The sequence below is a fragment of the Pteropus medius genome, unplaced genomic scaffold (assembly GCF_902729225.1).
Source record: "Pteropus medius unplaced genomic scaffold, Ma_sr-lr_union100, whole genome shotgun sequence".
NCBI classification, from domain to species: Eukaryota; Metazoa; Chordata; class Mammalia; order Chiroptera; family Pteropodidae; genus Pteropus; species Pteropus medius.
The window spans coordinates 11,646,727-11,661,452 of NW_024354500.1; the positions used below are offsets into that span (position 1 = coordinate 11,646,727).

General features: G+C 38.1%; 1 protein-coding gene across 1 annotated transcript; it reads right to left on the reverse strand.

Annotated features, from left to right (window-relative positions):
• Positions 1–1,268: 1,268 nt before the first annotated feature.
• Positions 1,269–13,972, reverse strand: PRSS35 (serine protease 35). Its single transcript, XM_039852974.1, has 2 exons — positions 13,756–13,972; positions 1,269–4,088 (listed from the first exon to the last, which is right to left on the reverse strand). Exon 2 carries the CDS (start codon positions 4,080–4,082, stop codon positions 2,841–2,843), a length of 1,242 nt encoding a protein of 413 aa, XP_039708908.1. The 5' UTR covers positions 4,083–4,088; positions 13,756–13,972; the 3' UTR covers positions 1,269–2,840.
• Between the last annotated feature and the right edge of the window lie 754 nt (positions 13,973–14,726).

Genomic DNA, 14,726 nt, shown 5'->3' on the forward strand with positions numbered 1-14,726 from the left:
TAGAGGAACTTTTCAAAATTATGTGTGTTAAGTTGTATGAACAGATTTCAAAGTATTTCCCTTATCTTTACCACATGTGTGAAAGTATATAGACACACTTTTCAGGATGTGAATACATACACAGAGGATTTCAATAACATCAATGCAAGTTTGAATATTAGTAAAACATTTACAAATATAGACAGAAATGTAATCATATAGCCTCATTTTTGTAAAACCTCACAGGAAGGTAAAAGTGAATCAATATGTTCACATTGCTTGCATCATAAATTAAAGTAGATATTCTAAGTAACCTACTTGTCCCCGGTGCTTAAAAAAAGTATGCAGAGTTTAAGACGTTATTGGAAATTTTAAAATACGACTAAAGTGAAAAGATTTTGGAGGCAAGTTAGAGACAGAGATTATCTTATCAAATGTTTACATGACAGATGGAGAGGGTGAGGAGTAACTGCAGGAGCCCGGGACCTGTCAGTTTGAAGACACTCTTATCAAAAACTCACATGAGTCAGTAGAGAATATGGCAAATATCTGACTCCTTAAGTGCCATACTACAATATTCTAGTATTAAAATTCTCGTAATGAGATATTTTCATTATTTAAATATGTAGTTACATCTTTAATACAATATACAATTAAGGTAATATCTCTAGCATTTGGAGCCTTATCATGTAGCACAAAGTAAATAATGCCCTGAAAGGGTAAGCCTCAAGGAACACTTGGGGATGTTTTTAAGCACGTTGATCACCTCCTCTGTGCCAGGTACAAGCACTTGAGATGATGATGATGAAAGGATGAAAGTGGGGAGAAGACTGGTTGGCTTGAGCTGCCAGTCATACCTTTTACCTACTCCCTCTGGTGACAAGGGTGTTTGTGAGTTCCCTGGGCCTGGCTCAAGGTGCAGCTTGTGAATTTACAATAGAGACCTGTTATGGACTGAATGTTTGTGTCCTACCCCCTTTTAATTCTGAATTTACTCAAATCCCAGGAATTATTTTCTAAGAATCTAAGATGAAGATATTGTGTGTGTGTTTGCAATAAGTGCAAAATTCACCTTGAAACATCTTTAGTTGCAGTGATTATATAAATAATTCTCAAAAAAAGATCTGACTAAAACTTTTGAGTCAGTAGCCCTATTCCACTATTACCAAAGATAAAATACTATCAGTGAAATGTGTTTAGAATTAAATAGAATCATTTTTAAATAAATGATAGTTAATTTAATAGTTGCTGAAACCCTCTATATAAAACATATTTACAGATACAATGAGTTATAATTGATTTATTTCTAATTTTTTATTGAATGATTTATAACTGATTCACATTACAAAAGAATGTTCACTTGTACTGAATATCACCTATTTTGAACACCATTTACAAAATCATTTTATCATAATCTGATCAAATATTCCTTCGCATACTAGTGAAGGATATAACTCTCCATTCTTAAAAAATAATAATAATAACAAGGAAAGTAGATTTGAACTCCAGCAGAATCGGTGACTTGGGTGTATTATGAGAGAAGAGAATGCGTGCCTAGAAACCGCCAGGAAGAACAGACCAGAAATTAGGCCTGAAGTTTCTGAAGTTTATGGTTGACTCAACTACAAATCACTAAAACCGTTTATACCTAAGGGCCTGAACTAACATCCTTTTAGAGCCATTCAGTAAATACCTGTTCATTCAGGAAATAAGTAGAGGATGCCCCAGAGCAGCCACTGGATTCTCTCCATCTGCTTAGGCTGCCATGATGGTTAGAGTGAGTGTACAGCCTTGGTCCCTAATGAAAACAATCAGAACTTTCTTTTAAAAATTATATTCAGAATTATATTCATTTTTAGGAAAGAACATACCTAAAATTACTAATCAGAGAATTCATCAAAATAATATGCCTCTGGCCCTATTAAAAAAGCCGCTTTATCAAGGAGAAAAAAAGGCTCTTAAAAAAGATTAGAATTCCTTGTCCTAAAAAGTTAACATCTCATACATAGGATAATGTGTAGCATAAAACGATGTGTCTTTCAATGCATGATCATTTATAACTTTTGAACTGTCTTCCCTATGTATCCATGAAAAGTCCATATTTTGAATATAGTTAAAAACTTCAGTTCTTAAAATGTCTCAACTTCTCTATTTTCAAACTAGATTTATTCCATAGAACAAAGTATTTCTTTCATTTTCACATAATACACACTACAGCTGATACTTTTTAAAGCAGTAAAATCGTTAATAGTTTTGTTTATAAATTTTGCCATTCCTTGTAATACTTCAAAAAAAAAATATGTTTTTTTTTTTAAGTTTCTGAGACCCAACAGAAAACACAATGTAAACACTGAGGGCATGAACCGAATGGGTCCTTCTCAGAATAGAGCCCTGTGTTGTAAATTTTTGTCTCTGCCTTGATTCTAATTATGTAACTGTCTACCTCTGTATATGCAATTTCACATTTGATATGCAACTGGCATGCCATTAGATTCTTCTTAGAGTAGGACCCTGAGAATAAGCCCATCAAGAAATCACACATTACTTATAGTACCAGCTTGAAGTTTTAAAGAGTATCTAATTTTTAAGGCAGAAACAAAAATTTTCCCACAAATGAAACTTACCACCATGTGAAGAATATATACTTAGCATTGAAATACCCATCTAGTTTCAATATCTTTACCTAAACTTTTTTAAATGTATGAAAATCTTCTATTTTTGAAAAAACTAAATTCATAAAAATGTTGAAATGCTATTGATAGGGTTCAAGTCCAGGCACCTGTGAAGTGATCTTGATACAATAATCAGAACTGGTTTCCTCTGCGATTTAGATCATCCACGGCCTGGTTTCGGGGTTTCTGTTATCCAGAAGTACAGTGGGCGTTATCTCCGTGAATCCAGAGGCAAATCTGGGCGTATTTGAGGGGGGTGATGCGGACAGCCACATTGTAGTCCTTCTGAACACCGTGGACATCCACCCACTGGTGGCCTGAATAGACAGCAATGATTTTGCGCTTCCAATTCTTTTTGGCTGGCTCTTTCAGACGCAGATAAATCCCGGAGCCAGTGGAGCCCGATTCAGCATCGCAGTATTGATAGAGGAGATCATTGGATTCGTCGGACACGCTACAAAACCGGTAGACCAACTGATCTGCCCTATCACGATCAAATCCTGAAAAGTGGATCATTCCACCTGGCAGCTTCTTGATGGTCGGACTGATGCCTAGTTCCATATATTTCTTTTTGTGAGGACGCTTCAGCTCTAGGAGAGCATAGTCATAGTCCAGGGCTGAGTCCCCACTCCCTCCTGTAGCCCAGCCTTTGGGAATGTGGGTATTCTTGACCCGGGTCCACTGGAAAGAGGGCCTCCCCTCAGCTACTCTCTGATCCCTCGCAGATTCCTTTTTTTTTCTTCCAGCCTTGGCTCTTGCCTTCAGATTCTCTTTACCATCCTCAGTCTGGTCACCACCATTTGCTTCTCTCCTGTTCTTCTTAGAACCCCTACGTTTCTTGCCACCTCCTTTATTCCTCATCTTCAACAACCCCACTCTAAGCTTTTTACTCCCTTTAATATAGTCTTTTCCGTCATGAACACAGTGGGCAGCAGTTAGGACGTGGTTGGGTGAAACGAGAACACCACTGCAGCCGGTGGAAAGCTTCACGGCTGTACTGAAAGGGAAATTGGTTAAGAATCTTTTGTCCAAGATGCTGAACCTACTGTCTGTGCCATACACCTGTCTCTTTCTCCTAACAGATGCTCCTTTTGTGGTGATATTTGGAGTTGGCTGAAGGACCAAATCTTGAACTTTCACTCTGGTCAAGGTTCGGGTGCCATTCTCAAAGACAGTCTCATATGAAAGAGAATCTTCCAGTTCAGAAAGGCTGGGAGCTGGGAGTTCTTTCTGACATTCGATGCCACACACTCTCTTTAACGTCATCTTAGCATCTGCCTCAAATGTGGGGCTGGTGAGATGGAAAGTCCTTTCACTGATGACCCGGGGTATTTTTCTCAAGTGCCACGTAAAATCCTGTTCCACCTCTGATCCATCAATGGTGGTCCATCCAAGCGTGAAAAACATCAACCAAAATAGCATATTTTCCATTTTGTCCTTAAACATAGGAAAAAGAGAGAGAGAGAAGCTTTACAATGTTTTCTCTTTAAATGATACTTCTCCATTTCATTTTAGGCCTAGGGTCCTAAATGTACCTTTGCCACTACTAGGAACTCTTATTTTCACTGTACTTACGTTTCATTGAGATTAAACACCCTGCTAAGTAGGCTCATACAGATTTCCTAAATCAGTAAACTGTTTTTCACCGAACCTTCCCACTACCAGCCCTAACCCACATCCCCCGACCTCCACTTGCCATCTCCACCTCTACCTCCCCAGATAGCCCAATGCATGGGAGAGAAAGACAGGATGGCTCACTGGGGTCCTTTGTTGCCTAAGTCACACTCTCTTCCTTCCTGGGTCTCATACAACCTTCTTTCTGGATGATTTAGACATAAAGATAGCAGCAGATGGCCTGCACTGTCCCTGCACTTCGCTCCTTAAAAGCAGGAATCATAAATTTCTCCTCTCTCGAGTGTAAATGCCTAGCACAGAGCTCGAAAAAGTTCATTAGAATACAGTGAATTTCCCTGAACCACGATTTGCAGACCAAGCTGATTGATGGTGTAATTGAAATCACTGGATAATATTCTAAAGGAAGTAGAGGTTTTTAAAATAAATAGATGAATTCATCTGCTATTGACGTGCTTTGATTTTTACAAGCAGAACCCCTTATCATAAAAAGAAAATATGCACAGGCCATTTTATGCTAAAGTAAGAAAAATGTGCCCCGCACTTTTTTTTAAAGAGTGGAACTACCGTCTAAACAAAGCAAGATACAAAAATTCTTCATAGTGAGATTTTACTGTATGTTAAAATTAGTTGTAAGAATTTATGGAGGCTGGGCTATGATTCTGGATTAGCCACATGGGAAAACATGATCATGATTAATATACTCCCTCTCATCATAGGTCTTGTCATCTAAGAGCCAGTGCTTTTAAGTATTTCTAAAGTTGTCAGTACTTGATAAGTCATATAATACCTCTTCTATTATTAACATCTTCTCTCACGCTTTTCCTGTTTCTCTAGGCTCACTGTATGTAAAGTTTCTCAGTTGTGAGGGTGGAGGTAGTGGTAGCACTCTTTGGAGCAGCAATTTTGAAATCGTAAGCTATGCTCCAAGTCATTTTAAACTAATAACTAACACATCTAGGCTTAGCAAATGACTTGCACGTTGTATAAAGTAGAGGCAAATTCAAGAGTAGATTATTCCTACAATATTTTCACTCCCGATGCTTTCTGAAAAAAATTTTTTTTTTTTTGGCATGGAAAACAAAGCTAATGAAGAATGTTAGGACTTGTCCTCAACCCAGGGTACACCCACTGAATCCTGGGCACTGGCATGAACAACAGAAGTTGTCTCTGATGTGGAGTTGAATACAGGCATCTCTTGATACAACTAGTTCATTTTGCCATATACAAGCCCAGAATTTTATTAACAAACTAATAATATTCTTTTGATATAACAAAGACATATTCATTAACCTCTTGATTGTTTAAACATAATATATTCACCAAAACATGACAATTAATTTGAATCACCATACATTTGAATATATGAAACAAATTTACAGTAATTTTTATTGGCATTAGCAAGATTACATAGAAGTTTTGCAATTTCCATTTTTTTATCTGCTCACACTTGAATGTTGAGTAATGGTGATGCTGGTTAATATTAGACTGTACTTTTTGTTAAGTAGCTTGTAACTTGTTTTATTTCAGGGACAGGGCATTCTTCCACAGAGAGTGATGGATATTGTACGAAAATTCAATAAGGAATATACTTTGGAAAAAAAATCCACACTTATGTCACAGTATTTTCTAATCATTACCATGGAAAATTTGACTTTATACAAAGCAGTAATTATACTGCTAATGCTTTTGTTGAACCATTTAGCATTTTCTTTTGTTATCTCCTATGCAATTTTTACAATGAATATCTCCAATTTTATTTAATTGGATTGGAGTAAAAAAAAAAAAAGGTAACTGAGTAATTCTACGGAGACCTTGAAATCCTATGTTTAACCAGTTTCCAAAAAAAAAAAACAACTTATGTCTCTGCCTTAAAAAAAAAAGCTAAAATCAGAAAGTTATATGCTTCCTCTTAGCTTATCAACAGACCAAAATCGATGATTAAAAAGAGTCATATGTTTTATCTACTTGATTCTTAACAAAATTTCAATCAAAGAAATTTTTTGGTCTGGTAAAAAAATTTTTTTGAATCAGTTTTTCATTCAACCTGTTATGATAACAGCTGTATATTGTGTACTTAATGTGTGATTACATCAAAGACTAAAAGTCAAATATCTTCATTGAGAAACATGAAATTACTTTGTACATAAACACTTGATACTAATGATCTGTAGAGTAATAAACATGTGAAAGTCATTGCTAGGCAAAATAGAGCATATCTAAATCATGCTAGTGTGATATTATTTCCCCCAGTTAGGTCTGTTTTGTTTTGTTTTGTTTTGTTTTGTTTCAGTACTTAGTCTTGCAACTTTAGTCTTCCAACTTTTTAGTTAGCAGGGGATTAGTAAGGCAGAATGCAAATATAAATAACTGACAAAATGATCTTTTACTATACAAATCATTGAACCAAAAATATAGAAGTTCCCCTACTTTTTACCAAATAAAACATGCACCTTGTGCCATAATTCTGTAGGCAGACTTGAGAAAGCCCATATAATGGTTAGTTTTATGGGTCAATGTGAATAGGCCACGGGGTGCCCAGATATTTGGTCAAACATTATCCTGATGCAAGAGTGTTTATGGATGAGATTAACATTTGAATTGGTAGACTGAATAAAGCAGGTTTCTCTCTCTAATGTGGGTGGGCCTCATCCAATCAGTTGAAGACCTGAATAAAACAAAAAGGCTAACCCTCCTGTAACAAAAACTTCTCCTGCCTGACTGCTTTGAGCTGGGACAATGGTTTTTGCCTGCCTTTGGACTCAAAATCAAACACAAACAACTCAAAAGACTGTTATTAGTTTGTTAATATAATTCTGTACTTGTATATGGCAAAATATAAACTCTGTCATATAAAAGGATGTCCAGTTGTAGTCCCCAGACCATAACTGTCAGCATCACTTGGGAACCTGTTTAAAATGCTAATTTCAAGGCCTACACTTTCCCTGCAAAACCCTCTGGGGGTGGGGGAGGGATTTTCCAGCTATCTATGTTTTAACCAGCCCCCAGGCAATTCTGATACTCATTACAATTTGAGAACTGTGGCAGCAGCCAAGACCCTGGTATAGCAGCAGCTTAAGCCACATCCCAGAAGGCAGTCTTTCCAGGGATCACTGTTTAACTGGGTTTCAAATGATATCTGCTTCATGTGTGTGTACAAAACATATTTATTCTGAACTTTGCTCTTTTGCTTTGTTAGCAACTGCTAATATTGAATGGTTCAGTCATTTAATGAAGAAAAATAAGTCAAAGTCAGTAGATTTCAATGTAGTATATCCAGTGTTTGACGCCACAAATCGTGCAATGGCATCAGTTCGCCAGCCTTGTCTGGTCCCCTTTGAGGGAGCTCTGTTGCAGTGCCCCACAAGAATAAAACCATGCCCACATCTATCCTTGGGCATGGGGAGAGCAGAGCCTTGTAATATGACCTCAGAATCACAGTAATAAGAGGACATGGATTTAGTTAGCCTGTCTAATTTGGCCTGTAATTTAACATTGGACAAAAATTTAAGGACACTTTCTCTTGGAAAATCTAAGTTTGTCTGTGGTAAAATGTCAATGTAATGCAAATGACAGTTCTTACTAATAGAGAAATCCATGGTTCTGTGGAAACATCTACATATGCCCATCATCCAAAAAGCACTAAGTCATTGATCTAAAGAGTCACGATCCCAATTGGTGGGGCAGTTATAATATTTTGATGTCCCTTGTCTTCCCTCATCCTCCTCCTTTTTCCTATCTTTCATTATAATTGTGACCTTCACTGTCACTTTCCAAATGGCTTGGATTTGGGGCTTTAAATTCTAATTTTGGTTAACGAATGTGAGGTTGCAGTCATGGCTCTCCACCATGAGTCAGTGTACACACAGCTGATTATGGGTTGGACCATGGAAACAAATGGAGTGGAAGGGAATTAGGAAGAAAGAATATCAGGATATGCAAATGAATTTTTACTGATAGAGCAAATATTATTCTGAATTCATACCTGGTCTATATTAATAGAGATGACCATACATAACTACAAAAGATGACTATTTTTTGCTTGCTTATGCTTTCTCAGAAATGTGATTGCTGGCAGTACAGAATATTTAAGTATCTATACCAATGTAGTGGTTACAAGTGCAGACCAAGAAGCGAGAAAATTTGGGCGAAGTCTCATCTTTACCACTTATTAGGCATATGAATTGGGACAATTCATTAAGTTCACCTATGTTTCAGTTTCCTCATGTGCAAAGTGAGGATAATAGTGATCTCTACCTCATAACATAATTGTGGGGATTAAATTAGACAATATATGCAAAGAATCACCACTGAGCCCAAAGCATGGCAAGTGTCAATAACAGACTCTTTTATCATTATTGTTCTACCTTAATGGGTAAATTAATATCACTTTAGAATAATTTATTACATAAGCCAAACTTACAGTACTTTGTTTCCTAAAAAGTCAATTTTATGGTCAAATATTTTCATTTCAACATAGTTTCCAACATACTCTCAAATTGCCTTTTTTTGTTTGTTTTGTTCAGGGACAGCTTCATTTTAGAGCCTTCCCAAATGACTTTTTTTTTTTCTAATTATTCCTTCCTATGAATATCTGTGGCTTTGTAATATATTTTTCTCAATACATTAAACTTTAGTGTGATTAAATATTACCTAGCCACAGAACACTTGAATTGCATTTCCCATGTCTTATTTATGGCCTGGATCTATGTCAGGAATTCTGGAACTGAATCGTGGCCTCGGCTTAAAAAGAAACAAAGTCCAAAATAATTATTCTAAGGGAGTGACTTACAGTAAAAGAAAAAACTAACTTTTTGAGAGTCTATCTAGAGTGTATAGAATATTAATGTGGCATGATATAATTATATTCATAGTTTAGCTTAGGTAGGGCTTACTATATGAAACATTTCAAATGAATTGTTTTTCTTGTATATGAAAAATGAGGCTCCTGACTTACCATTAAGGACCTACACTGAATTGCTTTTCCTTACCAGGAGATAGGTTCACACTTACTCAGGCCTTTCTTTTCACCTGTTTCTTGCAATGTATAGTGAGGTAGTTGTCCAAATTCATGTGTATAGTATGCTGCCATGGAACCTAATTTTGCATTAATCCGTCAAACATTTTCAGGAGTAGAGGCTGGTGCAGATCAGGGACTGCTCAGTCAGACTGATGACCTTATAGGGCTAACTTCTACCTTAATGTATATATTAGGACACACCAATGGTTACATGATCACTTTTTACAACTTGCCTGTTCCTTTTATAGCCATCCACGATCCCAACCCCCTGCCCTCCAACATCACTGCCTACATTTAAACACGTACATAAACATGAAAACGTGCACCAGCCATCTTCTTCCCCATTTTCATCCTCTACCCGCTCAGTAAAGATTGACACACAACAGGTAGACATTGTGTCCTGGTCCAGATATTCTAAATAAGTAGAGAGTAGCACTGGTTTAGACAGAAGGCCACAGCAGGAGAGGGGGAACATTTGTAAAGAGAATAAACAGGTGTAAAGCAAGCATTAAATGGGTTAGGTTTTGGAGAACACTTTTAGAAACTTTAATAGTCACTTTCACAAATTGGGGGCAGATGTAGAGAAGAATAGGTTTTTTATGAAGTTCAATTCCCAAACCACTTTAGGCCTTTACCATTCAAATGCTAATCACTAACTAGAACACTGAGTGGTAGCGACATTTAAATTAAAAAGTGTATGAAACTACAGCCATGAGAAAACAATGGTGTTCGTGACTTTAGGGAATATGGAGAGTAAGAACTGGGGTGTTTCAATAATTATGGGCATTTACGGGAAACCAGTTTCATTACACTTGTTACTTCTTAGCTATGTGACTTTGTGAAGGTTACTTAATTTTTCCAAAGATTATTTTCCACATTTGTTAAATAGGGATAACATTTTAAAGTATTTTTGTGAGGAACTAATACGAACTGTGTGTGTGTGTGTGTGTGTGTGCGTGTGTGAGATAGAGAGAGAGAGAGCACAATGCCCAGAGCACAGTAAACATTCAACAAAGGCAGCAATTATTATTAATATCAAACAATGGGAGTCCAAACATAGGTAGATATTGATAAGAGATTTCATACATCTCTAACTATTGTGTCCCTCATTGTTTATGCCAAATAATGGCTCCCAAAGAGAGCCATATTCTAATTCCCAAAACTGAAGGAATATGTTCCTTCATGGTAAAAGAGATTGCAAATGTGACTAAGAATTCTGAGATGAGATTAGCTTGGACTATCCAGGTGAGCCCAGTATAAGCACAGGGATCCTTATAAGAAGGAGGCAGGAGGGCCTAGAGCGAGAAGGAGCTGTGAAGATGGAGGCAGAGGTCGTGGTGATACAGGGTCACAAGCCAAGGAAGGCAAGGTGGCCTCTAGAACCTGAATAAAGGGAACAAATTCTCTCCTTGAACTTCCAGAAGGAATGCAACCCTGCTGACCCACTTTGGACTTCTGGCCTCCAGAACTATAAGTCACTAAGTTTTCAGTAATTTGTTACAGCAGCAATAAGAAATTAATAAACTTTTAAAGGTAAGAATCCAGTTTTTTAAATTTTGTGTTCTGAATGTTTCAAAAGAGAAGTTTAGGAAATGATATTAAGTGGGAAAGAATGTTTGGTTCAGACTTAAACATAAATGAAAATTTTCATTTTAAGGAAAAGTATACGGATGTGCAATTTTAGAACTAAAATCAGAAAATCATGATAAAATTTTATGGTGGTATGGTGCAGTATTATGAGAGGGAAATGAGAACTGGAACAGGGTAGATAAATTTGTTTATTCCCCAAATGGATACTGAGGGCTACACATCATTTCAAAGCCTCTTTCCTTGTTTAAGGATCTCTGTAATGGTACTTCTTAGCTATTGTGTTGCACTAGAACATTTCTAAGATCAATTTCAACTTTAAAGTCCTAGATTTAAACCACAAATGAGAAAAAACTTACTCATCAATGATACTCAAGCCTCAATTCCTAGCCTTCCGCAGTTGGAACTTGCCTGATATCCATACTTCTACCACTAGATGGCAAAGTTAGCCTGATGATCCTGCATTTAAATTGTTTACGTTCACTGAGCTGTGATATAGAATTTATTTTAAAAGCATGTGGAATTCAATAGGGGGAGAAGTCTAACTGGCTAATATACAAAATGGTTGTCACATATGGAATTTATCACATTTTGAAACCAACCTACAGGCCACAGAACCCATCTTGATGAACTGAGAACTGATAATGCTGTCTACAGCCAGACAATTTTCTGGCAGGTGGTTTTCTAAAAACCATTGTAGTGCCAACACACTTCCACTATGACCTACAGCACTGCTAAATAGTCCCCCAAATGTGCTGCAATTCATTTCAACACGAAGGAAAGTCTTCAACCTGCCAAATATCTCACATATGTTTATCAAATACTTTATAATCCATTCCTAAAAGATATGCTCTCTGCTGATTCTACGCTGAAAATAAATGGCAAGAAAGTTCATTGACAATGTGCCAATTTCTATTCAAAATATTATAGTGCTATTTTCAAGGTTAGTTTCAGGAATGGAGACAAAGTAATGTCTGCTTTCAGAATTTGGCAGTACTTGAGGGAAAGGAAGATGATAAAATTACACAGTTGATTATTTTACAGTAACCCACATCTTCTGTTTCTCATCACAATAAGAAATACCCTCCCTTTGTTTTTTAGCTATTTTTCCAAGACATGTATATTTTTAATTTATGCAATGGATATGCCGTGTGTAAATCAGATTTGGGGTGAATAGCAGTAAGGAAGTCAGTCCCAAAGGACCCCTCTGCTGGCTGGCTCATGCACTCACATAGGAAGTGCACAACATATGGCTCCAACTTATTTTTGTATCTTGCAAGTTGACCTCTGAAAGCAAAGAATGTCTGTAAATGTATTAGGTATGCTACTTTTCAGGCTTTAAAGCATCTTGTGAGCACAATGCTTTTCATTAATCATACATCATTTTAATCTACTTGAAGCTTTTGAAAATTTTTTAGCTAAGCAAAGTTATAAAATAATAGCTTTTGTACCACTAACTTGACTTTGCTGTTTCCTAACCTCTCATCGCAGATTTCTCATCGGCTTCAGTCTCCAAAATTCTGAGTCTGAATTTGCTGTTAAAATGCAATATACTGGCCTGGAGTGTTGGGCAGAGATAGATAAATAATTTATTCAATAGAGAAAATTAACTCAAATTACCAATTATTTATTTTAACATGTAATGAGTACATACTATGTGTCAAGTACATAAGCTAAACAATCTCACATTTAAAAACATGCAAAAGATTCTGAAAAGCATATAGGTTTCTGAGATGTCTGGAAGAAAAGTTTGGACAGTTTAATCTCTTCTCACACGAAAGGAACGCCTCTAATATTTCCTTTAAAAAAATAAAATTCCACATGATGCTTGGCCACTACTTTCAAGCCTAGATGTCTTATTTGGCTGGGATTTTAACATTCTTTCTTCAAATTATAAACCAGATTCTAAGTATTATTCTCCAAGCAGCAAAATATGACTTTTATAATCCTCCATAGAGAAAAATGTACTTGAGATAAAATGAGAATTTCAGAAGTGAGTAGGATTAATAAAAAGGGAGAAAAAAAAAACAAACACCTAAATAGTACATACAACCTCTTTTCAACTCAATGACAGTATAAAAAAGGTCAGGAATCAGGCAAGAATGTTTCCACAACTTTCAAAAACTTTTTGTTATAGAAAATGTCCAAACTGCACAAAAGTAAAATGAAAAGCATTTTGAAAAGTAGAAAACAAAAGTATATTCCCATGAGCCCATCACCCAGCTTCAACAATTATCAATATTTGCCAATCTCGTTTCATCTATCTCCCCCAATTGTTTGGTTTTTTGTTTGTTTGTTTTGTTTTGGCTGGAGAATTTTAAAGCAAGTCCAAGACTTTTCCATTTCATTTCACCATCTCATTTTAAAAACGTTTTCCACTGCTCTTTTTGCTGACCTGTGCAGCCAAGTTGATGAGAGAGACAGAGAGACAGAGACAGAGAAGAGACAGAATCAGAGAGAAGAGAGATTGATTGATTCTAGCTTTCATGGTATCCCTGCCAAAGGGGCTTTCAACAAGAGTAGACTTTCCAGGAATGCGTTTTACACCTTTTTCAATGTCATCTGTTAATAATCATAAAAATAAAGAGGGTCCCCTCTGGTACTCCTTCAGTAGAAAGAATTCCATTTATATTCCAATGCAAACATTCTTACTGTTAATATTAAACCGTGCAGAGGCCGGCACACAGAATTGCCTATTGGAAGAGAGGCTCGTTTCTTTGAGGACTTAAAGTGCTAAGTTTGATCGCTAGCTTTAGACCCCTTCAAAGAAGCTCCTCTCGGATGGGTTCTGCCTTTCTCAGGGAAACTTCCAAGTTTTAGGGTCTCGCCCTGTCGGAGAGGCAGGTGGGGGTGCTCCATCCTTACCTGTGAAGCTTAGTCGCCGGGGCGCTGCCCAGTTCGAATCAAAGAGCCCCCAGGCGGTCACCAACGCTGGCGAGGGAGGGAGGGCGGGGGCGCTGTTGCCACGAGCCTAGCGGGTTGCCAGAGCCGGAGGCCGCCCCGCCACCGCCGGTCACCGCCCGGCGGGCACCACCGGGAGCTCGCGGCAGAGACTGCGGAGGAGGCAAGAGCCGAGCTGCGCGCGGAGGCGGGGAGATGGGAGGGGAAAGGGGGCGATGACGCCGGGCGGACGCGGAGGGAGGCGAAGGGGAAGGAGGTGGGCCAGAGGAGAGGAGGGAGGGAGGATGAAGGAGCCGAGATGCGGGGCTGAATGGAGGATTTTACTTGGAGGTGTGGGGCACCCCAGGCAGCCTCCCACCCCAGCATCTTTATCCCCAGAGTGAATTAAGCGTTAGGAAAAAATCGTGAGTGATTCACAGGAGACATCTGATCCTATGATCGTATGCATCCCTTAAATATCTCAAGAAGATAGTCTAAAGTGTGTGTGTTGGGGTGTGGGACGGACAAGAGTTCTTTGTGTCTCATTCCCTGGGCTCCCTGTTCAGACCCCAGCCATCTAGAGGAACTAGAGGCCCTAACCCTACCGCAGTCGCTATCAGGGACCTCGCTTCCCTGGGCGCACACCCACTGGGCAAATCTGACTTGTGCCAGCTCCTCGTGCTAAGTCCCCCGTAGCGCAAAGTTCCCGCAGGCGCCCACATGGCACCCCAGGACCAGTGACTGCGGGCTGGACGGTTTAAGTCACCCTATGAGCATCCTGTGCAGCCTCCAGGGGGAGCTCGTCAGTTTGCATCTCTGTCAGGAAGGTAGTGAGATTTTTTTTTTTTTTTACTTTTAGCGAATATTCTTTAAGAACCTTGCCCTCCTCCGTCCACCTGAATACTAACGTCATCCTTTCTCACTCTCCTTTATTCTCTTTAGGAGAAGTAAGTGCT

Coding starts and splice junctions, on each gene's coding strand:
- PRSS35 (XM_039852974.1), bottom strand. CDS start 4,082: ATGGAAAATATGCTATTTTGGTTGATGTTTTTCACGCTTGGATGGACC.